This window comes from Vollenhovia emeryi, unplaced genomic scaffold (assembly GCF_000949405.1).
Source record: "Vollenhovia emeryi isolate VEMERY1.0 unplaced genomic scaffold, V.emery_V1.0 DF939161.1, whole genome shotgun sequence".
In the NCBI taxonomy this organism is placed as follows: Eukaryota; Metazoa; Arthropoda; class Insecta; order Hymenoptera; family Formicidae; genus Vollenhovia; species Vollenhovia emeryi.
Window position 1 is genome coordinate 1,371,018 of NW_011967205.1, and position 26,529 is coordinate 1,397,546.

At 44.1% G+C, this 26,529-nt stretch overlaps 3 protein-coding genes across 3 annotated transcripts in view; all 3 read left to right on the top strand.

The window, feature by feature from the left end:
- The first annotated feature begins 109 nt into the window (after nt 1-109).
- LOC105564642 (histidine-rich glycoprotein-like) lies at nt 110-4,244 on the top strand. The gene is made up of 5 exons (XM_012017172.1): nt 110-386; nt 2,145-2,227; nt 2,794-3,027; nt 3,532-3,675; nt 3,979-4,244. The coding sequence occupies exons 1-5, from the start codon at nt 233-235 to the stop codon at nt 4,144-4,146; spliced, it is 783 nt and encodes a 260-aa protein (XP_011872562.1). The 5' UTR covers nt 110-232; the 3' UTR covers nt 4,147-4,244.
- A 3,706-nt stretch (nt 4,245-7,950) lies between these two features.
- On the top strand, nt 7,951-13,506 carry LOC105564643. Its single transcript, XM_012017173.1, has 5 exons — nt 7,951-8,279; nt 9,132-9,516; nt 9,627-12,199; nt 12,450-12,683; nt 13,109-13,506. The coding sequence occupies exons 1-5, from the start codon at nt 8,223-8,225 to the stop codon at nt 13,445-13,447; spliced, it is 3,588 nt and encodes a 1,195-aa protein (XP_011872563.1). The 5' UTR covers nt 7,951-8,222; the 3' UTR covers nt 13,448-13,506.
- Nucleotides 13,507-18,760: 5,254 nt separating this feature from the next.
- Nucleotides 18,761-26,529, top strand: part of LOC105564645 (allatostatins-like) — a 17,413-nt gene continuing 9,644 nt past the window's right edge. Inside the window, exon 1 of the mRNA XM_012017174.1 lies at nt 18,761-19,088. The gene's annotated coding sequence lies outside the window, so the exon portion shown is untranslated. The remainder of the gene's footprint in view (nt 19,089-26,529) is intronic.

Genomic DNA, 26,529 nt, shown 5'->3' on the forward strand with positions numbered 1-26,529 from the left:
AGAAAACGCGTCCTTTTTTTCACTCTTCCGCGCCGTCATCCTCCGGCCGGAAGAGGAAAGTCCTTTCGGCGACTGGCAGGAAAAACAGACGTTCGCCTGACTGACGGCGGCGAGGAAAAACGTGCGATGACAGGAAGTACCAGCGCAATAAATCGGAGCCACGATTGCAAGTGCATCTCAGTGCTCATCTTATACCTCGCATACCGAACATCTTATTCTACGCCGCATTGAAATGACGCCATGCATTATCGAATTGAGGATACTGTGGTTATTGTTGACCCTGACGGTTCTTCTCGATGGTTGGCCGGCGACGAGGAAGGTCAGCAGGGCTCCGGTCGGTTTCCGGTATTCCAAGGATCTGACTGCGGCGGCTACAGGTCACGGTGGTACGTATTGCAGCTGTCATCTTGTTCGTTGTGTATGTTACACAAATTTTCAACAATTGGAGCACTATTGCAACGGCATATTCCTGAGAATCAAATCAAGTAAAAAAAGTCCTATACTAGTTTTCCCTCCGACAGTTACCGAGATATCAGAAGCTGAATATTGAAAAAGAATATTATCAAGTTTCTCTTGAATATCTCAAAAAGTGTTATAACATGATTTTGGAGATGCCTATAGGCAAATAAAAAATGTTTCAGGCAAAAGTTGTTCATATTAATTAGTATTATAAGATAATATGATGAACAATAGGGGGTTCCGTTTAAGAAATTTAAGATGACCTTCACGTGATCTTGACAACGCCATTCAAGGTCATACTGATAATGCTATATGTAATGCGTTACTTGAAACCCTACAACTTTTGTCTGAAAAGTTTTCCTTTGGAGCTTATACGTTTTGAGATATTCTACGTGTTTAACTCAGAGGAAACGCCCTGTATGTACTTAACTTCATTATTTGTCGACGAAGCAAATGGATTTACCCGCGAAACAATTTAAATTGTTGAGTCTTAGCTGCAAAAATTGTATATATTTATGCATACGTGCCACGTTCTCTTTCACGATAAATGAAACAACCGTTTTTGACATCGACGAGCGGAAATCCAATCGCAAGAGCGGAGCTTACGGTGGATTATGCGGCTTTGTCGCCGATCGTGCTAATTTGTACGTGTCAGAGAATTAGAAGCGCACTCGAATCCCATACTGTTTTAAACATGTGTGTCTGCTACGAATTTAATCTTTAACGATAGATTTGTGTTTATTTTTATTCCCTATTGCAATTCAAACGATTTTGTTATTTCATATTTGCGAGGTCTCCGGAACAAACAATACCGGTTAAAATTATATCACCTTTTCATTTTTGAAACACAACTAGTTAAAAATACACGAAAGAAAAATTCGAAATTCATGGTACATTTCACGTTCGACATACGTTCGTGTTGTGACGATCTTTTTTGTATAACTTAAGCTTCTGCCCACAAATTATATTTATTTATTTTTAATTATTAATGTTGCGATACAAATAATCTATATTGTTGCACGTTAGACATCATTGAAAAGGATCACATTGATCGAAACGTTTGACTTGTTCAACTGTGTTAAACATTAAATCTAATATTATATCTGCACCCAACTAGCGTTTGGCTCTTATTGCTTCTCTATGCTTATTAACTTAAATGTTTATCAACAGAGCCATAATATTTACTAAGTAATGGTATCAATACTTTTCATGTAAAAGACGCGCCTGTTATCAGGTGTCTACTGTAAAATTTTGAGCACATTCGATGCACTTTGACGAAAGTTATGTATATCAAAAAAGGGGATATAATTTTGGCCGGTACTGTATATTACGTACGTCACGAGAGTTAATTTATTCAACAAGGTAAAATATTCAAGACACTTAGGCATCGTCGGCAGTGCTTGCCGCACTTTCTCATTAATTAAAAAAAGCTAATTTCATTACTGATATTTCTTTCTTGTCCGCCTGGCAAGTTAAAGCTACCGTATTTGCAAGTATAAACGGATGACCCTGAATTGTGCGCGAGAAATGAAAAGGACTCGATGGAGACCTCGTTTCTCGGGTAAACGATCTGCTTTCCGAGGCGCGAATCGAGAGGTTCGTTAAACGAGAAGGAGAGAGAACGGTCTCTCACACCGACGATAAAGCCCCAGTAGCTTTATTTACATTTTATTTTATTCGAACAGGCGGCAACAGGCATCACGAGGAGGGTGCCGGCTCGAAGCACGACGAGGACCACCACGACGCGCACGGCCACAAGGGTGATAAGGTACAGCGCTTCGTTCTCCGACTGCCATCGACTTCCAGGCCGTTGTCATTCACGTCGCCGTCGACGGCTTCTTCCCCCTTTTATCGCTTGTAATATAAGCGCCCATGGTGCGCTCCCGTTCCCCTCGCTCGCCACTACAAGAATATATATTGCACGGTTTTTTCTCCTTTGCACGAATATTGTACCCGAGGAACGAGACGGGCCTCGACCTAAAAATGCATTTGGCGCTCGACTATAAACTATTTTTATCCCCTTTGTACGTCGAACATCTCCCGATATCGTTTTATATTTTCGCGAATCCCTCTCGCTGTGTTCACCGCGGGGAGAGCGAGCCGCTGATTTCATTGGTATTCTAACAATGTCGCGAGTCCGACGTCGACGCTTTTTAATGAAAAAAGGGGGTCTCAGCCACGAGCCCGGCATGTTTTTCACAAAATCTATCTCCGTTCTTCGTTGTCCCGTTATTATTATTATATATTAATCCTTTAACAGTAATAAACTCGTAATAACTACTCTTTTATATGAAAAATGTCTTTCAAGCTTTCCAATAACTTCAATTGAGACAGGGCTACAAGACTTTCCACGAATTCGAGAAAAGCGACAAGGGACACCACGATAAGGAGAAGCACAAGCAGGAGTACGACGAGGAAGATGGCGAGGAAAAGAAGAACCACGAAGAAGCTGGCCATTACGGCGAGGAGCACCATGGCGAGGAGGGTGAGAAGAACGCGAAATTTGGTGAAGAGGGCAAGCATCAAAAGGGGTACAGCACGAAAGGAGAACACAGCGTCTTCAAGAAGGTACACGATTTGTGCAATATGCGCCTCGCCTCGTCCCTCACTGTAAATCGCGTGCTCAAAATCCATTTCGTTTCGTTAATATTCATTGCAATTTAGAAAACACCTTGATTACAATATCTTTGTGATACATAAAACAAGATAGTATATATTTGTGTGGATATTAAAGCTTCCAAAGATTACAAGCTCAAATGCGCAAGGCTTCTGTTGTTCGGTAGGTATAACTGTCTGGGCTTCTATGTGATGACTTCCTGTTTGCATTTAACATTCTAATAATTTAATACCTCAAGTTCTGCGTGTTAACGGACCGTGTTAATATAATTTTGTCTTCGAGAATTTTGTAACGACATTGCAATTAATTATTATCGTGTTGTTTCGTTAAGAATAAATTTTAGATGTACTTATTTGTAGAATGAAGAATATACTGTTGCAACTGCTAATGAACATTTTAATATGAGCAAAATTTTAATATTTGTTATATATCCAAATTAACATAATTGCTTCCAGGATGAATACGAGAAAAAGCACGATTTTTATGACGAATACCACGAGGACGGAGGAAGCGAGAAGCACGGTGGCTGGCACGAAGAACACGAGGGCAAGAAGGGCGGCCACGAAAAGAAAGGATCTCTGCACGCGGGACACCACGAGGTCGTTATTCATAAAAATTATTATGAGAATATCGTAAAAGTGTTATCTTGCTTTCTGAAACAGTCAAACGTTAATTCGTTGCCGCACTGAAAAAAATTTCTGGTTGAATATGGACGAATCAGATAATTCCTTTAGGATTTACCAGAATTCCTTTAGGATTTACCAGAATTTCTGTAGGATTACAGGAATTCTAGTAAATCCTAAAGGAATTCTGGTAAATCCTAAAGGAATTATCTGATTCGTCCATATTCAACCAGACATTTTTTTCAGTGCGTTAATACTGCAATTTTGTTCTTATTTTAGGGCCATCACGGGGCAGAAAAGAAGCACGAGGGAGGTCATCATCATCATGAGAAGAAAGGTCACAAATCGGCAGAGGGGCACGACAGCCATCACGACCACGATGAGAAACACGGCCACAAAGAAGGGCATACGTCAGGGCATAAATGGTCAAAATCAAATCATCGTTGACGAGACGCGACAACATTTACTTTTACATAATCGAATGTATTTTACCTACGTCCGTCCCGTTGAGAATTTTGCGAATAGATCGAAACTGCATAGCTGGAGCAGTATCGATTGTCGTATATCAGGTGCGTCGAGTTTATCGAGGAAACTAATGGCAATAATAATTTTATTCCTGTTATCAAACTACTGGCATACAAAATTTGTCGCTAGTTTTCACAGTTATTTATGTAAGTTTCGTTTTTAATATGTGTATGTACTTAAATGTAATGTAAAAATATGATAAATATGGTCGTCTGTCTAAAGCCAGATAATGTCTCGAACAAACCTCGGACGTCATGCTGTCACTCCTTTCATCGACGCTGATCGCTGGGAAAAGTGAAAATCTGAGCGTAAAACTAGTCGCGCTTGGGTGCATGTTACATTGTGCGAGCAAACAGCTCGTACATTGCAGATGTATGGTATCGAGGCATTCTTGCGAGCCTCTGTTTTCTTCAGTGATTGGAAAATAACATTCCTATTTTATTTTAGCACGCTTTCATAATTAAAACGATGTGATTTTTAATCGCATCTGCGTTCCTTTCTGGATATATAACGGTGTTAATTAACTTTCAAACGGATCGCTATTCTCAAAGGAAACCCTCCAATCAGATTTTAATGGGTTAATAAACTCCCGCAAAATCCATTTTGGCGTTTCGAACCCCCTCGATGAAAACAGATGGTTATTCAAATAGGAGTAATTAATCTCAAGTTGATTACGTAACCACAATCAAGTAAAGTGATTAACAAGAGAGATTGCCCACTGATCTTGCCGCGATAGATTTAGCAGTTCACAGAATACAAAATAACAGTCATAACTTTACGTAGAATGCAAATAAAATTTTATAACGTGGCGCCATCACAAAATAATGATATAATAATTGAGCGCGTAGCGTTTACCATGTTGAAAAATTTACATTATTGCGAAGACATATGTTGTTTCCGTTGCGCTGTTATGAATCTTCACTCTACATGCGTGCTCCTGCTTCGTGTTATCTTCGTTTCTATTATCTAGCGTTTCCATAATTAATGCGAACGATATATTGGCACAATCGTTCGCAACGTGTGGTATGTAAATCCCGCTATAACGTAGGCATATTACAGAGAGGATTGATCAAAATGTAATTGTGCCCGATGGCCCTATTTTCTGGTGAATTTACCCGACTATCAAACTTACTCTAGCAATCGAGCTTTGTGCGTACAGGCTGATCTGCCGGCATCACGCGCAGCGATTGGTTTGACGTTTATCCGTAATGCTAACGCAAAATCTAAATATTGCTGAATAATTATTCCTCAAGTCGGTCTGCTGTCGCACCTAATACAACAGGTACAGTAGCAAAATATTAGCTATCACAACTAAATATTACCTGTATTTTACAAATGAAAAGTTACCAGCTGTTTTTAGCTACAGCGCTAAATTTTTTTTGTGCACCTGTCCTTTTTAGCTACATCTTGCTCGGACCTAAAAATTAGCATTCTCGGTTCTTATTCGATTGATATTTAATAATTTAAAAAATTTAATATTTTTTTCTATTGTCGCAATGTGCAGCGTATCCACGTTATTCTCAAAATTTGTGTTCGATATACTGCAAAGTTTCTAATTCTAGTTGAATACATGCGCACATGTTGAAGGGTTGAAATTAAATAGAGGTACAAGTAGAAGCTTTTCACAAAGAAAGGGAAAAGGAAATGACTGCAGAAAGGACTGCTAAAAGGAATAAACCTATTAAGTTGGTTATTTCTATTATTGCATCGCCAGGGAATTTTCGGGGAGTCTTTAATTTGCGAGGCCAGGGAGGCAAGGGTAATGTTTCATGCGGCGTTTCCGCCTTTCCGAGTCCCCCGCGTCCGATTTTTACGATGTCGCGCGTTGAATTTCACACGGGAATAAGAAAGACCGTTGCGTATAACGAGGTCAGTAAGCATCCGTCGTCGCGAATACCACCGGGACGATGGGTCCGCCGAGATTGCACCGTGGGATTATTAAAGATGACTGTTTGCCGGAGTAGGATCCATCGTCAGAAAACTGTCAGAATCGCTTCATGCGCCTGACGTAGGTCCATGAATTCTGCTCTCTCGGGCGAGCCGAGGAGATGTTATAGTTACATCCATTGATTTCTGTGATTCTACACAGGGCATCCCAGATCGTGCGTTATCTTTCGTTCATCGATTTTTCGACCAATTATAAGAAACTGATAGACCGCAAATTTTAAATGTTTAAATGTTAAAAATTTATTATTCGCAAAGCTCGTTAAAATATACTCAAAATTAAATTACAGATAAAGTTCTTATTTGGTTGGAATTTTTTTCTTGCTAGACTTTCCCTCTATTTTCTCTGTCTTAAATGACTTGGAAAAGAAATTGGCTCGTTGTTTTTTTTTTCAAGGAAAGATCAATAAGTCGAGGAATCTATAAAACGTAAATACAACGGTGTTACGTATTCAAAAAGTTTGATATTATATTGATTGGCGATTTTGTCACTTTATACAAAGAAAAATATTATATTTATTACGACAATAATTATTCAATATCGTTTAATCGACGATAAACTTTCCTCTGTTATTTCGAAATGCTATTGCAGGCGCCTTCCCGAATCGCATTCATCGAAGTTTCGAAATGTTTCTACCGTGGCAACGACTACTTGCATAACAAATTCTCTTCAATTACGTCTTTTAATTAAGGCGCAGTCTGGGGTTGCCGAACGTTGACGCGGTACACAGGTAACTATAACTGTTCCATTTAGGCTTGAATGAACGCAAAAATTCGACGTAACGTCGCGTGAAAAGTCGCGCCAAGAAACTTTTTTTTTCACTTTGGCTGACGTAATTAATCTAAATTTTGTCTAAACGAACAAAATGTCTTTATATCCAAAGTTATAATATTATTGTCTTAAAGCTTCTTTAAAGGAACATTATTAAAATTCATAAGGCTCTGACGTGAAATTATCAACTAATCAAATCAATTTAAAAACAATTAAAATTAGTTAGACACTAACATCCTCGGCTCTTATATACTTTATTGTACTTCGTATTCGTGATTTCACGTCAGAGCCTTACAGAATTTTATTATTAAAATTGCCTTAGAAGAATACGATATTTTGATATTTTAAAAGCGGAAAAGAGGAATAAAATACAGCGACAAAGGGAAAAGCATACGCGGGCATGTAACAAAATGTATCGCAAAGCGTATCGGTTTTCGACCTGTCGGAGCATTGTGGAGAATAAGAAGAAGATAATTATGTTCCGCTCTTTGCAAATAATGGCCTGTGGTTTATTTGCTCGGTCAAATCCTATCGCGGCTAGCGTAATTTGCTCTGTTCGCACGATATCCTTTGAAGTAATCTACGTGACGCCGGAAACCGCAGGAGATCGTGTGTGACTTTACGCGATGCACACACTGGTGTCCGGCGCGCGAAGGTGTAACGTTAATCCGACAGCGGACTATGAAAATTCGACAGTGCGTCCGCACGGAAATGCAAAATTCACCGGCGTTCAATGGACTTGTCAGTGGCGATTGTTCCGATTTCCATTAAACAATAATATAAATTCAATTCCGGCAGCTGCGTTCCACGGTGTTTCACGCTTTTTGACGAATCGAGCAACGCGAGTGCAAAATACTGTATGTAAATGTTCGTGTCCGGCCGCCGCCGACAGAAGTGGAGCACGGAAGAAATCGTACAAGTAAAATCGTGAATCGCATACCATTTCCTCCGTGTTACGATACTCGGCGTAAGAAAAAAGGAACGCAGCGCGTTGCACAAGGCGCGTTAATAATAGACTAAATAATGAGAGATCGGGATGTGCTTTCAGATCGGCTCCGGCCGAGCGACGATCTTGTGCAACCAACAGAGAAAGGAGGAAGCCGAATCGAAGGAGCGATCGATGCAGGACCGATTGCCGGCGGTTCCTTCGACACTCCGAGGTGCCTAATCGCTGTGAAACTGTCATATCATTCGCGAACGGTTTTCTGATAGAGGAAACGAGTCGATATAATTGCCTGGCCGCGTCAGCAACGCGGTTCAGTCTTTGTCGCGGGCTCGGCGAATGATGAAAACCTGCCGGAAGCTGGTAGCCATGGTGCTACTGTTGCTAATCCACTTGGTAATGTCGATAACGGTATCTCGGGGTCTTAACGACAATCAATCTGAACGCCTTTATGAAGTGAGCGCGGGGAATAAGGGCAACCGTCCGACATGGATTCGATTAATTTCTCTCGTAGCGCGCGACGTGACGTTTTGCAACGATATACGTACGATATAACACCTCGCCACACGAACGGCAAAATAAATAATTCGCAGTAAATGTGCAAACGCGGGGGCTGTCAGCGGCAAAGGTTGACGCGTGTTTACGTCAACTTTTAATTAGAACGGTGGAGTGAGAGAGGCAATAAAGTGGTACGGTGCCGAATATGTGAAACATACACGGAATCTTGCCCGAGCTGACGTTAATCTAATTAATATGCGTCACACATTTAGCGCTAATAAATTTTATCGCGCTCGTGAATAATTAATTAATCGCTCTTGCCGCGCGCGTAAGTACACGCGACAGTTGAAGAAGACTGTCGAATCGGGATTTAACGGACGTTTCGCGGCCCGTAAAGCCCGTATCGGACTGCGGAGTGAGATTGAGATTAGATTGAAATTTGACCAATGAGATTAGTAAACTTTACTCCGATTGGTCAAATTTCAATCTAATCTCAATCCCAACCCGTAGTCTGATACGGGCTTGAAGGCCTGAGTCAGAGTGGATTGGCGATTGGCGATTGTCCTCTAGCCAATGAGAGTCGATTAGATCGCTGGCTTCGCTCTCATTGGCCAGAAGACAATCGCCAATCGCCAATCCCAATTCAATCCGCGTCGACAATCGCTAGTCTGATTCGGCCTTTAAACAATGCGTTTAATTTGTATATTTAACGTAATAAAGTCTACACAATTAACGCCAACTTGTTTGCAGCTGACGTTACAAATCGGTGACGCAGGACGCGACCACACGAACGTTTCGGCCGCCAGAAGCGAGCCGAAAATCATTCTGGAGGAGGTAATCGTGGCCGGAAGTGGCAATAACACTCGCGTAATCGCGAACGCGGTGGCGGAAGATGCAGCGGGGCTCGACGGTGAGATGCTCTCGCTTCTGTCTAAGCGCGAGCTACGAAGGAGCGGACGCTCGAATTCGGATCGGGACGATCAGGACGCGGCACAGTCGGGCGACGCGCTCGTCAACGCGAACGAGGAGGACGATCTCGAGGTAATGAGTCGCGTGATCGCCAAGTACGAGCCGCAGAGACTCACGTCGAGAAAGACCAAGAGGAAAATTGTCGACGGTTCGAACAGCACTGACGGTAAATACAACAAAATTACTTTTCTCTCGACGTTATAGCAGCTCGGAGGAACCGCTCTGTACGTCCTTGTACGTACAGCGAAAGTTCAATTTCTATATTTGCTCCTTTAGATGCCGGCGATAAGGTCGCGGGGTCGATAACGGATCTGGAGAGGACTTACGCCGAGATACTGAGAAATATATCGCGGCAAGCGCCGGAATTGTCGGCGAACAATGCCGACGCGAATCCCTATTTATCCCAGGCGGCGAAGCAACTCAGGCAGATTTACATTCCGGAGGTGACGATCCGTCCGGCGACCAGCGACGGGGCGGAGAAGTCGCACTCCGGTATCGACTCTTCTCCCGCATCGCCCGTTCTGAGCAAGAAGTCGACGAGGTTGCCTAAAAAATATTCAAAATTAAATCGCACCGCCCCGGCTCCGCGATTCTCATCGGCCGAGGAGGCAGAGTCCGACGAGAAATCCGCCGGCGCGCTCAAGGTATCCAACAGGAAAACGAAGCCGAGGAACGGATCGTTAGCTGTACCAACGTCAGTTCATTCCGGTCCAACGGAAAAGCTTAAGGATCGTCGCGAATGGAACGCTCATGACTCAATTCGCGCCAAGTCTCAATTCCCTGCGCGATTGAATAACAGCGACTCCGATAACGTCATCAATGTGAATAATTTAAAAAGTCTGAACGTTCCGAATTACGTTCAATCGCCGCCGAGATACAACGTGGTCCCGAGGCCGTTTTCCGTATTGCAGTCGCCCAATTCGCTCGTCGGCGCAAACGTCGACGCGCCGTACCGGAGACCGAGCTCCTCGCCGACGGGTTTCAAGCACCAGCAACAGCTCGCCCGTTCTTCTTCCGCGAACGTCCTCCCGCTGGTCCTCCCGACAGAACTTTTTAACCCGCCTTCGGCACGTCGTTACGTCCCGATAAAACGCGCGAATCACCTCAATCTTGAGGGAAATCCAGCGACGAGCGTGAGCACCGAAGCGAGTCCGCCGACGAGTTCCGTAGGGGAAAAAACTACCCTTGCGGATTACGACGCTGTTTATAAGGCCATAATTGGCACTACGAGGAGTTCTTTGGCCGACATTAATAGCCAGCGAGGCTACGGCTCGTCGGATTATTACGCTATTACGGAAAGTCCTACGGAGCGGGCTGTTACGAGGACGAGCTTGGCGGCAACTTATGCACCCGGTCAAACATCCGCTTCGTACGCAGAAGTTGAACGGCAGAAGGACGCGAAAGGGGTTCGCAAGCACGACTTTCTACCTGGAATCGCCAGCTACAACAGTCCCGGAAGCGATGGGAAATTGAATGAAAGTCCTGGAATCGCGCTCTATAACAAATTCGCGAGCTTATATACGACTGGCATACCTAACGTATTTAACGCGCCGAAAGCAATTACGCAAGACTTTAAGCAACCAGTACAGCCTTCGCAGCAGCAAGTTTCCGCCCTTCCTTACGCAACTTTAAAACCTCTTACTCCCACGTTGCTGCAAGTCCGACCGATTGCTGCCTCTAAATCTGCGCCGCATTACGACAGCAGGTTACTTGTCTCGCAAGACGGAAAATATGACGCGAGCAACGACAAAAACGACAAACCGAACGAGCATGTCAAAGGCGCAGACGTGACCGAGGAAGAAGACGACGACGACGACGGAGATTACAAGACTCAAATCAATCGAGAAGCTCACAAGATTTACAAGACTTGGAATAAACCGCGCGAGAAAGAAGATCGCGTGGAAGAGAGGGAAGATCGTTCTTCGCAGCAGAGCCGCAATCATCAGGACAAAGATGAACATTACAGATATGACGAAGATGACAAAAGTAGTAGAAATAATGACAGACGCGAAAAACATGGGAACGCTCGGCATGAAACTGACGATGCCGACGAAGAGGAGGTTGACGAGACGAAAGAGGACGAATATGTCGATACCGAGAAAGGCGGAGATGAAGACGATAATGATCCTCGTCATCGATACACTAAGTACGACAGAGAAAATTCTAATGAGGAACAACGCGAGAAACTAAGCTACGATCGTAAGAAATATAACAAGCCGAAAGACCGCCGCGACAAGCACGGAAGTGATGTCGTGGGTCGATTTGAAAGCAATAAAAGATACTTTGAAGCGCAGTATAACAATGACGATGACGAAACTCGGGGCAAAGAGTACGATCGCACCGATAAAAAGAAATTAGTGGGCGACAAGCAATACGGAAGAGATCGACAAGGTCGCGAGTATGAAGAACCCGACGACGAGAGCGTTGCTGAAGATAAACCGTTCACTCAACGTTTTAAAGATCAACGTGCTTACAGACGAGACGAAGAAGACGAAGAGGAGCAAAGCGATGACGGTGACAAGCGTAAACATCACTACCAGGTCTCCCCACGGAGAGACTCGCTTCGCAAAGGGCTCGCGCGCGAGGAATACGGCGAGAGTAATCCTACGCAGACACGCGAGGAATATCATCGTCAGCGCGTGAAGAATGAGCATCGCGATCGTCCTGGAAACGACGGAAATCAGGACGACGGTGAAGATGATCACGTGCACGGCGAGACTCAGGAACACGCGCACAAGCACGAGGAGCATCACGAGAAGAAGAAAGGCGGCGATCACCATTTTGAAAAAGGTGGAGGTGCGGAACATGAAGAGGAACATCATGGACACGAGGGAGAAAAAGGCGAGAAGGTAAACTGACCGTTTAAGCATCGCGTTCGTGCCTTGGACTTTATTTAGTTCCGGCGATTGACTACCCATTGAGAAATGATTCGTCTAATCGACATCGACATTGTCAAACTCGTATACCGTTTTCAACCTTGTTCTGCGTGCCGGTCTCTCTTCGGACCTAACACAGTTAAAATTTTAAGGTTCTCTAAGGTTTATCCAAATTGCCAAATCGACGAATGTTTTTCACTGGAAACAACGCTCTTGTTTACAGGGATATAAGGTTTGGCACGAGCACGAGAAGGCCGAGAAGGGCCACCACGACAAGGAGCAGGGCAGCAAGCACTACGACGAGAAAGCCGGCGAGGAGAAGAAGCACGAGGAGGAGGGTGGATACCACGAGGAGCATCATCATGGTGACGCGGGCAAGAAGACAGCGGAATTCGGCGAGAAAGGTGAACACAAGAAGGGCCACAGTACACACGGCGAACATTCGGTGCACAAGAAGGTAACGCGCGCGACACGGGAATTAGGGTAGACCGCGGCGAGTCGGATCACTTTTTGTTCAACACTAAGCTATAAACAACGTGCACGCACTGACTTTTGTTTTAGGAGCGGAGGAAGAAAGTCAGAGTGATATAACTTTCGATCGGAATGTAACAAATATAGACCCGGTATTCATAGTCGATTCTTATTTCATCAATTTCAAAATCATCTTAAGTGCTGTCTTAAAAGGCTAATACGGCTCTGTGATTGGTTAGAGACACATTAAGAGTATATTTAAGATGATCTTAAGTATAAGAATGAGCTATGAATGCCGGCCATAGTCTCTATCCAGTGATCCGATTCGCCTCGGTCTGCTCTATAATGAATTCTTAGTTGAACGGAAGAGTCAGGATCACGGCGATGTTTCGCCACTGCTGATTTCCGCAGGACGAATTCGAGAAGAAGACCGAGTTCTTCGACGAGTTCAACGAGGACGGTGGCGCGGAGAAGCACGGCGAGCACCACCACGATCACGAGTCGAAGAAGGGCGGCCACGAGAAGAAGGGCCATCACGACAGCGGCGACCACGAGGAGAAGTACGGCAAGGAGGAGAAGCACGAGAAGGGCGGCCATCATCACGAGCACAAGGGCCACAAGGTCGACGAGGGTCACGACCATCATTACGATCACGATCAGAAGTACGGCAAGAAGGAGGGGCACGAGCACGGGAAGAAGTGGAGCTTCAAGAAGGGCGACGGCGGCGGAGATCACAAGCACAATCGCTGAAGCGAGGGACATTGATCGCGATCGTTGCACCTCGATGCTAGTTCCGGAGCGGATCAATGTCGCGTCGATCAACGCTGATATTGATCGCGCGTAATCGAAATGTTATGTATTACTTTAGAGGGCGGTTCGCCCCGCCTGGCTGCTGTTACCTATATTGATCACCTACGATTGAGATATGACATATTATGCGCTTTAGCTTACGCTGTTGTATCTGGCTCCGGTTAAGCGGAAGTGAGTAATTGAAATGTCAAAGCGAGCGTTAGCTGAGGTGGAAGTAACCGATTGACCTATGCAAGTTGAATTCCCTGCAAATCCGGAAAACTCGTACCGTCGTAGACATATTTTTCTTGTTCCTGTTCGACGCTCGAATATAATCGCTCGCGACTAATTTAGATAAGATTTTTAACGTTAATTCTACGCGCGTTATTTGTTAGTTTCGTTTTATCCTTTGTGTTTCTCGATATATATTGCTTATATAAATATTTTCTTATTAATAAAACGTACATTTTAGTTAAACAAGAAACTAGGAAAAATGTCAGGCTTCTTAGGCTAAATTCTTACTTATCCGAGTTTAACTTCGCGGATATCTCTTGATCGCTAATGAAACGACACTCCGATAACGAAATATTCAATAAGCGTCGCGTGTTCCACCGATCATTCTCAATTAAAGGGTAATACAATTAATTAGGAAGCGGTGCTGCGCCATCGCGCGCAATTGAAGCTGCCGATGATGAAGTTGGCTGAAACTGCAATTTCTCCGTTAACTTCTCGTCTTCTCACTTACGTTTTCACCGTAAATGCGAAAGTGACTCCGTTTTATGTCACGTTAAAGGGATTAATATCCACATGGGGATGCAACACGGTAACAGGGCAGCGGAACAGTGCCATTTACGTCTCTTTAGCGCCTCTGGATGTGAGAGAGGTCGTTAAAAAATTTCTCTCTCCGGACGCTTGTAAGAATTCTCCGAAGTAGCCGTTTAACGAGTGTGACCGTAAGGATTAATTACGCGAGAGGTGCACCGGTCTCTCCCTCTCCCTCTCTCTCTCTGTCTCATCCTTTCCTCTCCCGTCCTGTTGCGCCGATAATACGCGCTCTTTCGTCTTCGTTGCCTGCGAGTACGAGTATCGATCGGACGCGTGGCATTCAGCCGGGAATCGCAGAAGGGACTTGAGCGAGAGAGAGCCGCGGATGCAAATGACAGACGATTTACGACCAGCACTTTATTACTTAAAGAAGCTATCGGTCTCTTTGGCAGTCGCGATAAAAGATCTCGAATGAGATCGGGTTAATATCGGAGCATCGTTAATGATCGAGTGACGTCGGGGCGCTCGGTGCCGATGATTGCCCGGCGTTTAAATCCACGTGGGAATCAACCAGCGAGCCTAGATTCGCCCGTTCTCGCGCCATCGTCGCGTATCGTCGCGCTATCGGGCCGATTTTTATGCTTTCACGAGGCAGATAATATCGGCATTAATAAGCCACGCAAAGTGCGGCTTTTACCTTTTTTTTTCCCCTCTCCTCCGCCCTTCCCTCTGTTCTTATCTGCTTAGTACTCCGCGCATGTGGGATGGAATGCGTCCGATAAATCCGGATAATGGACAAGTGAAATGCGTCTCTAATAGCGTCGCAGTTTAAATTTTTGCATGGAAAAACAGGACGGCGCGAATACGGCGGAGAGGCACGTTCCTGGAATCGCGCCGAGTTCCCGGCATTTTGCATTCTTGGCATTTACCCGTTGCAGGAATTACTCGCGTCCCAGCCCTTGTCTTTGACATAATAATTCGAGATATCAGTGTGATTATGAATTCTTAAGGGAACAGGAGGCAGAAGCAACAATCTTTTTGCGCTTTTCATTTGCGCTATTAGTTGCGATCTTCGCCAGAGGTATCGCGCGTCATGCCAAGGGGGTAACCACTAGCTAAAACGTTGTCCCACCGATTACGTGATTTCATTAGATTTCATACGCTTTCATCTGATTAGAAATAATTTCGGTGGCGAATGTGGCGCAGAGAAATGTACGCTGCTTAGTAAACAAATGAACGAAAAGACCCTAGTTCTAATCCACGGACACCGCTGGGTTCTCTCGGAATTTCCCGATGGAAAGTGGCAACCACCGAGAATGTCCTGCCACACATACCCTTTTAGGGGGTTTTCTTCGGCAAGGTTAGCAGCCTACCAAAGATGAAGTAAATCCAAATGCTCAAAGTACCAGAACGAACTGAATACAACAGGTTTTAAGCTTAATACTCGAGAAAGAAGAAGACCAATAATTTCATCTAATTGCAAATAATTTTCTTATATGCGCGTTTTAAAATAGGCGACGTTGTTAAGAACCGTTAGATTTCCTCAAAACATTATATCTTTTTGATTTTACTAATAGGTATTTGCTTGTAGAGGTAATTTCAATAAGGATTGTAGTATTCGGTTAGGTAGAAAACATGTTGCTTCCCACTTTTTCCACCAGTCTTACTGTGGTCTTGACGAGAAGTAATTTTGTATTCGTATCTACTGTTCATTGTTTAAAATTAGCGCGCAAAGGTGTGTCGACTCACTGTCCTAACAGCAACTACTTCAGTCTTATTATGAAAATAATACGCGCTTACATGCGTGAACTATGACATATATTTGGATATTCGCTAAGAGAAGTAAATTTTTTGAGAAAATGAAAACAAGTTGAGAAAATATTCAAACTTCCCAGCAAACACAAAGTAACAGTTACATAACTGTAAGTTAAAATTTTCTACTCAACAATATAACTGTTACATAACACACGTGTTATATAACATTTATTGTTGAGTAGGAAATTTTAACTTACAGTTATATAACTGTTACTTTGTGTTTGCTGGGTTGATGTTCATTGTCTAACAAGTGAAGAGACTTGAAAACGAAGGCAAAGCGATTACATGGAGATTTCGTAAGGATTTCATAATGATTTTGGAGACACTGTCCCATGATTACATTAAGCGGTTACCCCCTTGCGTCATGCGTTTGCCGCGGAGACCGACCAATGTCCGTTTCTACCGATGCAGAGTAACTTTAATCTCGGTTCAATTTACTTTATATCTCTTTTTAGTTTTGAAAATTAGATAAAGATAAGAAGTAATTTAAACCGAGATTAATCCGCATTGGTACAATGCAAATTTACCCCGAAAATCGTGTAATCGTGGGGCAACGTGGCGTTTTGAACAATTGTACGGCAGTTTTCTTGAAATTTTACCGTACATTCTATTGGTAAAATGTATGGTAAAATTTCAAAAAACCCTCAGAAAATGTTTCGAAATGCCGTATCCCACGATTTCGTCTTCAGGATAAATTTTAAGAAAAAATTCCCTCCGTGTACACGGAAAGAAAATTGTGGCTACCGTAGCTAAAAACTTCGTGTGGTAAAATTTTAGTTGTAAAATATGGACAGCTAACATTTAATTGTGATAGCTAATTGTATTAGGTGCGACAGCAAACCGTTTGCCGTGCTTCAGAAATTTATAGTTATGGTAGCAAAATATCCGCTGCGGTAGCGAAAAATTTTCTCTCAGTGTAGAAACGGGCATAAATAAGCTCGAGTGTTTTCGAATCCCCTTTTCGCCCGCTCACTATAAGCCAACTTTCCCCAACGTCTCCCTCGATATATTCATAGAATATCTTTCAAGTTTATTAGAGTCGTTTTCGCGCGATTGCCATTTCAAACGTTAAAGCGCGACACCGCGCGAACATGCGAAAGTTATTCACGTTCGCGAATCGCTAATGAGTTCTCTCGCGACGAGAGTCAATTCAAATTTGAGCCAACGAAATAATGCGAATCATGATCAATCGAGGCAGATAATTACGGACAAATTGATTAAACTTGGCGCCGGCCAGAGCAACTTGTATTAGCGCCCGAACAAAGTACAGCGCGCGCTTCGGAATATCCGTGATTTTCCATTATCCTGCGGATAATCGAAAGCGCACTGCGAGCAGAATCCAAACGCGTTGTGCATAACGTTCGCTGTACTTTCGCTACGCCTTAATATAAATGTTCGATAGCTCTCCCTCGTTACTTCCGCCAAGTTTCCGAAGTTGTCCGCGTTATCAAATCACACCGCGATTTTCCGTCCCGCGCGACTCGTCCCGCCGGCGTAAATATGCAAATACCCCGCCTCCGGATTTCCCTCATTTCCGCAGTCTTTTCGCAGGCAGAGACTTTAACGACGATACAGCGCGACGGAGAGTCCGGGGTGCGAGTCCGCCCGTTTACGAGGTGGTTTAGCCGGGAGATCCCGCGGAAATCCTCCGCCCGTAAAACGCTTAACCGCATCGCCGCGGACTTAGCACCCCTCGCGCGATCAGTGCGGCTTACGGGGCGGCTTTCGTCCAGCGCGAGGAGTCCCGTGTGCACGGATCACTTATGGCTCATTCGGACTGGACGAGATGGGCGATGAGCGACGCCCGAGATCCAATGGGCGTGCACTCTTTACAGGAAAACTGTACGCTTTTCCATGAAAACTGTACGCTCATTGGATAATCGCGCGTCGTCCATCGCTCATCGCGTCCAGTTCGAACGAGTCATTACGGGGGACGCGGGGGACGCGAGTTACGACGGTGCAATCGTGAGGGACGAGACCGGTCCGTCGGAGGAGGGTTGCAAATCGGGAGAGTACGCGAGGAAAGTGAGTTTCCGCGAGATGAAACCGGCGACATTCGAAGCAAGGAGCGTAATCCAATAAGAATGCAATTTACCTTTCATTTGTAGGGGAGCGTTGTAATACGCGGAGGCGTCAATTTACTCGCGCGCGGCGATATTCTGTAATAATCGCGTTCCCCCGCTCGAGTAGCCACACGTTTCCTCGCTGGGAGCGAGACACACTCGGTGTAACGACGTTCGATGGTATTATTTAAATTTATGCAAATTTTATGTGAAAAGTCAACGTACGTCAGCGCGACACAATTCCGTCATTATTATACACTCGCGGTCTTTTGCGGGATAAATCCCTTTGTATCTCGGTCGGGTAACAGCGCGGGATTAAAATCAAACGAAGCGGGTTCCGCGCCGGAAGTTCATTTTCCACGTCGCGGACGTGTTCGCGAGGTGGTACCATCCACCGATTACCCCCCTTTCGCCCCGTCGAACAATTCCGCCCGCCGTTGCAATTGGGCGGCGATCGGGACGCGCGGCGTCGCGTCATGCGTCGTCCCGTCTCGGCGTGAATCCGTCTTCACGCGTATACGCGCGAGAGGCGTCGCGACGCCTCATCCCCCGGCGAGCGCGAGGAGGGGTGAGTCGTACGCGGCTCCCCCCGGAGAGCGAGGAAGACGGGGACCTCCGTCATACACGCACAGGCGCCGACGCACACACACACGTATAAAGGCCGGCGTCGCGACGCTCTCGCCGTCATTCCCGCGCGCAGACACCGAAGTCGCGGCACCCGGCGTCGGACGTTCTCGTCGTCCTCGTCGTCGTCGTCGGTGACTCACTGAGGAAGTTAACCGTCGCACATCTTCGCAGGACGAAGAACCGTTCGATCCGCGAAACGAGAGTTCCATCCCCCCCTCCGGCAGGAAAGATACGCGGGGCACTTTCTCCCTTTTGACGGTTCGTGTGCCACCTTCGGCCTCTCACCTGCAGGGCCGCGCAGGATTCGCGCCGGCAGAATCTGACAGCAACAGGTGAGCATTTTGTCTCCCGAGACGCATCCCTTCTGTGTGCGCTGCACATTTTTTTTTACGGCCTCCTTTATCTCCCTTCCGTTCTCACTGTCAGTGTACTTTTCGCGAGGCAACGAGATCTCGGGATCTTCCTCGCGCCTTCAGTTTAATTGCCCGCATTCAATTTCCCGTAAGGCGATCGGTTTCGAGTCTCGCTTACTACTTGTCCACCGCATCGCACGGTGCCGCATTGACGGTCGCGAACTGAAGAAAATTGAAGCAAACTTCACCTCGGGTAGCAACATATCTTAGGGTGCGTCCGTTTCTCGCGTGATGCGCCTGATGCATCGTTTACCCTTGTTATTCGCCCAATGTTAAAGAAGGATAAGTGATACGTTATGCGCACCATGCGTGAAACGGAGCGCACCCATAGATTTGAAACGCGAGCGTTGAGTGGCGTGAACGCGTGAAAAAAGTTAGTTGAATGCCATAAAGGTTATAAAAAAAAATATGATATTTTAAAACAAAAGCTTTCAGCGCGTACAACAACCAATTTGAAATAATAACAGATGTGTCTGATGTACTTTGATCCGCTTTTTTTCTTTCTCTCTTTAATTTTCTGTTATATACGCGTGACATATAAGAGATTTCCCGTTGCGGTTTATCCTCTGTTCCATTATTTTTTTAATAATCCCTCTTTTTAATTCTTTATAAGCCGATTATACATTGCGATTGGTATATCATTCTATTTCACATAAGGATAAATGTTAAGATTAAGACCATATTAGTTCGAACATTTGCTGAACAGAGAGAGTGAATCGGTAAGCAATTTATCCATTTGACGACATGTATATTTCTCATCCTAAGCTCGCATTAAATCTTAATAAGCAATACCTTTTTGACTTGCAAGTGTTACACCTTCTTTGACGGTAGTAGCAACAGGTGAGAATGTTTTAAGGCTGTTCACCGAAGTTTCTGTTTGTTAATTGTGCTAATATTTTTCACCGTTTATTAAAAACGCTGCATTACTTACCGATTTCCACTTAAAAGATTCCTTAACGATCATATTTTTAATATTAACATATTTAGGATTCTATGAAAATGCACTAAAGACAAATTACAGATGCATAAAATAACGAAACACGAAAGACGTCATAACTTAAGGTATTAAGGTTTTGACACTTGCAAGTAGAAAGAGTAATAAGAAATTAAAAATGACAGTGCAGCGCTGCTATTATTATACGTTGCATTTCTCATCTCATGTCCCATTTTTTAAGACTCACTAATATTCTCTTGCAATTTATTTTTGTCTAATTATTATTAGTGCATAGTGAAACAGAAACGTTGTTTTATTATTGCACGTGCTAAATTATAATACGAATTAAAATCCACTTTGTCAAACATCAAATTCTAAAGCTGTTGTTCAAAATTGATATAGAATTTTCTTTAAACTTTTGTTGGTACTTTTTATTCAATTTATAAAAATCATAAAGTTATTCCCACATAGAGAGATGCAAATTTATTATATATACGTGTTACGTGTGTGTGTGTATTCTTTTAATAGCGTGCTCTTTTAAATTTGGGTGAGCAAATTGCGTAGGTTACCGGTGGGCGGTGCGAAAGACGACTGTCAAAAATACAAAGAAAAACGTTCTGTCCATCTTAGCCTGTCGTGTATGCAATTTTTTATATTTTTGACAAAACGTACTACGTATTACTTCTTTCATTAAGCTTTTCTAAATGTTACGAGTCACAAAAATCCAAAATGGAACATCATTGACGTCATTTATCTCCACCCGTAAAAAGATTGCAAACGACAATGTTCCGGCAATGACGCGTAAGCCCTTCCAGTACGGAAGACGACGGGATTTGCCTGAGAAAGGTTACGAATTTCGGAAAGCAAAGAACAAAGGACCGGGTGCAATAGGTCGCGCGATCAAGCGAGAAACTTGTTGGACTGTCACGGGAGATTGAGATCGCCCGCTCGCGCGAGAAGCATATATGAATAAATCTAAATTCCCGTTCGCGTTATCGCGTTCGCTCCAATTTCCGAGATTTCGCAAGAAACCGATCCCTCTCTTCTTTCCGGCGAAACTCAACGCTCCTTCGCGCGACACTTTAATGCAATGCTTTTCGCCGGGAAAATGAACTTCCCTGACTGAATGCCGACACCTGAGTAATGGAGAGCTTACCTGGCGGCGGAGAATCGAAGATTAAGTTATACCGCTATTGTCACCGGCGTGCGACAGAATGAATGATCGTCGGCATTTCTGAAGAAGGAGCCAACTGAACAACACGCGTGCCTGTCACGTAACATGACATAGGGAACACTTAGAGAATGAGAGCGTGGTCTAACTTTAGCGATTATTAGATTCGACATTACATTCGCGGTAATTTGTCACATCACCGACGTGAGGATACATGTGTACTGGAAAGTTGAAACGGGAGAGGATGAGAACAGAAGGAATTTGCATCGAGCACTTCTTTCTTGGCTCCTTCGTCTTGAAAGTGTCGCCTTTTGCGGAGATTATTATACATTATTGAGTACTGAAGAAGGAAAACGATCGGCGGATGTCGTTTTACTCAAATTTCCTACTGTTCTTTCTCCTTACATTCTCGCCGAGGACACGAAACATAATGAAACAGTGGCGCGACAACGCTGCGACAATGAGACGTCGACAGTCCTTATTATGCACGTAATTGTATTATGCGCACAACGTTCTCATTGCTATCGCGATAAGAAACGTTAGCTCCTAATAAGACTCCGGGGATGCAAAATTATTGTTCGCAAGGTTTCATCTCTGTACAAGCATCGTAGCATTCTTTTACTCTGAATAAAACTAATGAATTTTGAAAGAAAAAAGAATATACAAAACGAGGACCGCGCAATATGCAGGTATTTCTTTTGACGAACAATATGTGGCGTGTAACATGCAGATTGTAATTTTAGCGAGAGCGAGAGAGAGAAAGGGGAGGACAGAGGGAGAGGAAAGCTTTTCTATTCAATAGTGCACTGAGAAAAAAGTCTTTGACAATTTATTTGTGGCATACTGTTTATTTCACTGAAATGAACATTATTTGTGGCATATAATGTTTATTTCAGTGAAATAAATATTACATGCCATAAATAAATTTTCAAAGACTTTTTTCTCGGTGTGGGAAAAGAAAGGACCGCTGACTGACCGGTTATGAAGCTCCGTCACTGGAAAAACGGATGTAGGCAGCAATCTCGGTGCGTGCGTTTAATGGGTGCGTCTGGCGGGGAAGATGGGTAAAATGTGAGAAAGGGAGGAAAAAAAGAAAGGGGAGACCGCGCCGTTAGGCGCCGGTTATTGGATCGCCGTTATTGCCGGACTTGTTTGCCGCTCGTAAGTCGCTACTTGCCTTGTTCTGCGTCATTTATTAGCTCGCCTCGGGCTGACGCATTATTTTGTGCGAGCGAAATCCGAAACTGCGCTAAAACCGGGTCGTCGCACGGAAAAGAACGCGCGGCGACAGCGGCAACAGCTGTTGCTGCTGTTGCGACGAAGTGTGCATCCCCGTAAAGTTCACTGCGTTTAAAGCCCGACATTTTACGATACCTACTTGCGAAGTGCTGCACGTACCGCCGGAGCCAATTGATTGAGATCTTAATTTCTAAATGCGCTAGAATTAAACTCATTGTCCGGAGTTCGCGGAGCGTCTCGCGAGAGGTAAGACGGGGTCGCCGCTTGGACTTTCTGCAACTTTCAACTTTTGGAAAGAAAAGTCGATTACAAAGATTACGAATATTTAATATAAATCATTGGGCGTGACTTGTGAAAAAGATGAATAATTTTTTTATTGTGGCGAGTGTGGCGCAGAGAAATGTGCGCTGCTTGGTAAACAAAATGAGCGAAAAGATCCGAGTACAAATCCACGGACACCGCTGCTCTTTTTCGGAATCTCCCGAAGGGAAGGTGGCAACCACCGAGAGTATCTTGCCACACATACCCCTTCAGGGGTTAGCCATTCCAGATGGGAGGTTTCCTTCGGTTAGCAGCCTACCGAAGATGAAGTAAACCCAAATGCTCAAAGTACCGGAACTGGATAAAACAGGCTTTGAGCCTAATACACGAGGAAGAAGAAGAATTTTGTTATCATTAATACGCGTTCCCGAGAAAAGGGGTACTTTCTCGTATCTTATTGAATGAATAATTTTCTAATTTTTATTTCGTATCTGTTTCCTCGATGTCGCACCCTTTCGCGTCTTGAGAAAAAAACCAGAAAATTCGGGAAGTTGTCACGCGCAATGCATATTTACGGCACCCCCGTGTCTTGAGAAGGTTAGTTATTCGCTGCAACGCCACACGCATGTTTTCTCGCAATATTGCTCGCACGCTTCTTTGTAGACAACAATGTTGCAAAGTAAATAGAAGGGGGGAGGGGGGTGCCCTCAGGACAGTCCTGGATATATATAGAGGACACAATATCGCGCGAGAAAGAACAAAGTAACGTACGTTATCTCGTACCTCGCACCTGTTTTCCTTACCGCAAGATTTTACGCCACGCCGTAAAGTCTTCTTCCGCGTGGCCGCACGTCCGCAAACGGCTTCGTCATTAATTTCGTTTGCTCGCTGTCGTTAGCGTCGCCGTCTTTAATTATGGCGGTAACTCATGAGCCTTTGACGGCTTCTCGATGCGGCATTAAACGCCTCGTGTTGCCTTGTTATACGGCGGCGCGTTTCTTTGCACTATGTTAATTAGTGGTTTCGCGGCTTGATAATTCGCAAGCCTTTATCGAGGCGGCCGGTCACGTGCGTTCGATCAGATTTCCCTCGTTCGTGCCTTCCGCGATTTAAACGGTACACACGAAACTGACGAATTTGACGTGGCGCTACATTACGCTATTTGGAGAGAAATAGCTCTGCGAAAAAAGACAGCAACCCATTTTGGGGCCCACAATTAGTAAGCGAATTATTTGGATTGTTCGTAACAATCTAACTTTTATCCCGCGCAATTAAAAATCGCAATTATAGCTATTCTGTCTGTATCCACGATTTTAGTAATCAAATCTCTCAATTAGTTCTGTCGATATTCAGTAACGCAAAGATAATTTTCACTTAAGAGGCACTAACCGGAGTGTTAAGTTGCTTAACTAAAAAAAAACAGTCTTAATTTTTCCCAGAGTAAAGTTACGAATAATCCAAATAATTCGACTACTGATTGTGGACCCCAAAATGGGTTGCTGTCTTTTCTTCCCCAGAGAGGCGGACGCGTTATCAGGAATAGACTCGGAAGGTGTAACAAAAAGGCGTTTCCGTCTTATCTCCGTTTATCTCTTCGTTTCCACGTATAATATAATACGTATTTTCAATAAACACGGAGATAATTTACTTTCGCCGCGAAAGCACGTGTCCGTATGATATATTGCAATTTTATCTTTGCTTGTGTCCGTCGCCGATAATGATCGCGGCGGAATTAGTTATTACCGCGAAATGAATGCGATCTCGCGCCGAGGTAAACGCGAGAGCGATGGCGATTAAAATCAGCGGTCACACCCCGAGGGACGTTTGGCACACGTGTAAATGCAAATCGATAAAACCAGGGAAATTGTCACAATTCTCAAAAGGGCACTGCGAAACCGTCCGTCGTACGAGCCCCGCGAAAACTGCTCTGCACGACAAATTATGTCATGCGCGAGAACTCGATGTAAATTGGAAATCGGGGTGAAATTGACCCTTCGATCCATAATTATTTCGCGCGCGATCAAGTCCGAAAGTATCTCAAAGCGATCGAAGGGGGTGCTGGGAGAGAGGGGGGGGGGGGTAAAGAGAAAGAAGGAGGGGAGGGAGAGATTGAATTTTGCGCCGTCTCCCCGCTATCGCTTGTGAAGGGACGTCTAAGCGACATTAATTTAATTTCCGCGCCCAAAGTAGAAACTTGTTCCCGCGGTTACGCGACAAGATTGACGATAATATTATCGTCTCGAACGTAGTTATCATTTCTGAAGAGACGCCCCAGAGTGTAGGCCCGCCAGACACTTGTAGTCTATCGCGTCAGCGCCACTCGTACCGTTGCCATTGTTATGTGCGACGTGCATAAGGTAAACATTGGCAGGCGCGTTATCGGCGACACGACGTATCGTTTATCAAAACGGAAGACACGAGATCGCGCGCGGTTTCACGTAGAAACGCGGGAGGAATTCGTCGTCGACGCTGGCGATATTTATGATTTCGAGATGAGCGACTGAATGCGCGCGAACAACTACCCTGCCGGAAATAACTCTACAAAATTGTACAAAAAAATTAAGTATAACTGCCAGAATCTAAGAAATTCTACGTAAAAAGCGTAAACATAAAAATGCTAGAATTGGAACACTTCTGTTAATTTTCGTAATATTCTGCAAGTAAGCAGACGTTTTAATTCTTTGAGATTTTGTTGTTTTTCAAATTTTTTAAACTGGCAAAGTTTTGCACTAATTTTATAGATGACGTAAAGTGCACCTAAGAATTTATTGATGAGTAATTTACGCTATTAATTGGCATCCCACAAGCTTTGAGCATTTGCAAGAAATTTTCGATTAATATCCGCTTGGAAGTGGAAACTGAGAATCCCATTAATACGTCGATGTTTCTATGAAGAAAATAATCGATTCACGTGTGCACACGCGTACGCATAAGATGAATACCAAAGCAACCGTTGGTCAAAGAAACATTTCACTCTGCATAAGCCATTTACAAATAATGAAAAGTTTAGCGCAATTTATTCTGATACATTTGCAATCTCCGGGGTTCAAAGGTACTAATGCACATGAAAGATACTAACTCTGTGAAAAGCAACGTCCTCCAAGCCATGCATATGCGTCACGTCGTATTTAATGGCAGTTGGAGCTAATGAAAAAGTTTCGCGGAGCTTCGGCTCGTGCAGGCTTCGCTCTTGAAATAATCTCGTTTATTGCAAAACGGGTCATTTATAGTTTAACACTTGACAAAAGACGGGACACAAAGGCAGATACTAAGTCACTGCGATTATCGAAATGGCAATTTATCGCTGTGTCGATTTCTCAACGTAAAAGATTTCCTTTTATAGATTTCAAAATTACTGTTCACGTAGAGGATACAAAAGGCTCCACAAAAATATGTACACGATTTATAGATTCATGAACTATGTAAATTGATTTTTCAGGTGGTTGATCCTTTAACTCGAGTATCTAAGAGAAATATCAACTTTACTTTCTGCCCTGAGCAAATTTGCCTTCCGCCCCGAAACTGTTCCATTAGCAAAGGCACATGGGAAAACGTACTGTCAGGATATACGTGACGGACGAGCAAATAAATGCATCCGTTTCGAACTTTAATTTGCAGAACGTGTGTATCGATTCAGATACAGAAAGAGATGTGTCAATTTCGTTGCCGGATGTGGCAGTTCTGGAGAGACGAGAATAGATATTGCCACATTAGATACTGAAAGAAAGGAGAGGAGAGATAGAGAGAGAGAGAGA

Excerpts from the sequence above, each read along its gene's own strand:
- LOC105564642 (XM_012017172.1), top strand. The coding sequence starts at position 233 with ATGACGCCATGCATTATCGAATTGAGGATACTGTGGTTATTGTTGACC. Across the intron at positions 387-2,144 it reads GGCGGCTACAGGTCACGGTG|GCGGCAACAGGCATCACGAG; the intron begins GTACGTATTGCA and ends TTATTCGAACAG. Across the intron at positions 3,676-3,978 it reads TGCACGCGGGACACCACGAG|GGCCATCACGGGGCAGAAAA; the intron begins GTCGTTATTCAT and ends TTCTTATTTTAG.
- LOC105564643 (XM_012017173.1), top strand. The coding sequence starts at position 8,223 with ATGATGAAAACCTGCCGGAAGCTGGTAGCCATGGTGCTACTGTTGCTA. Across the intron at positions 8,280-9,131 it reads TACTGTTGCTAATCCACTTG|CTGACGTTACAAATCGGTGA; the intron begins GTAATGTCGATA and ends ACTTGTTTGCAG. Across the intron at positions 9,517-9,626 it reads CGGTTCGAACAGCACTGACG|ATGCCGGCGATAAGGTCGCG; the intron begins GTAAATACAACA and ends TTGCTCCTTTAG.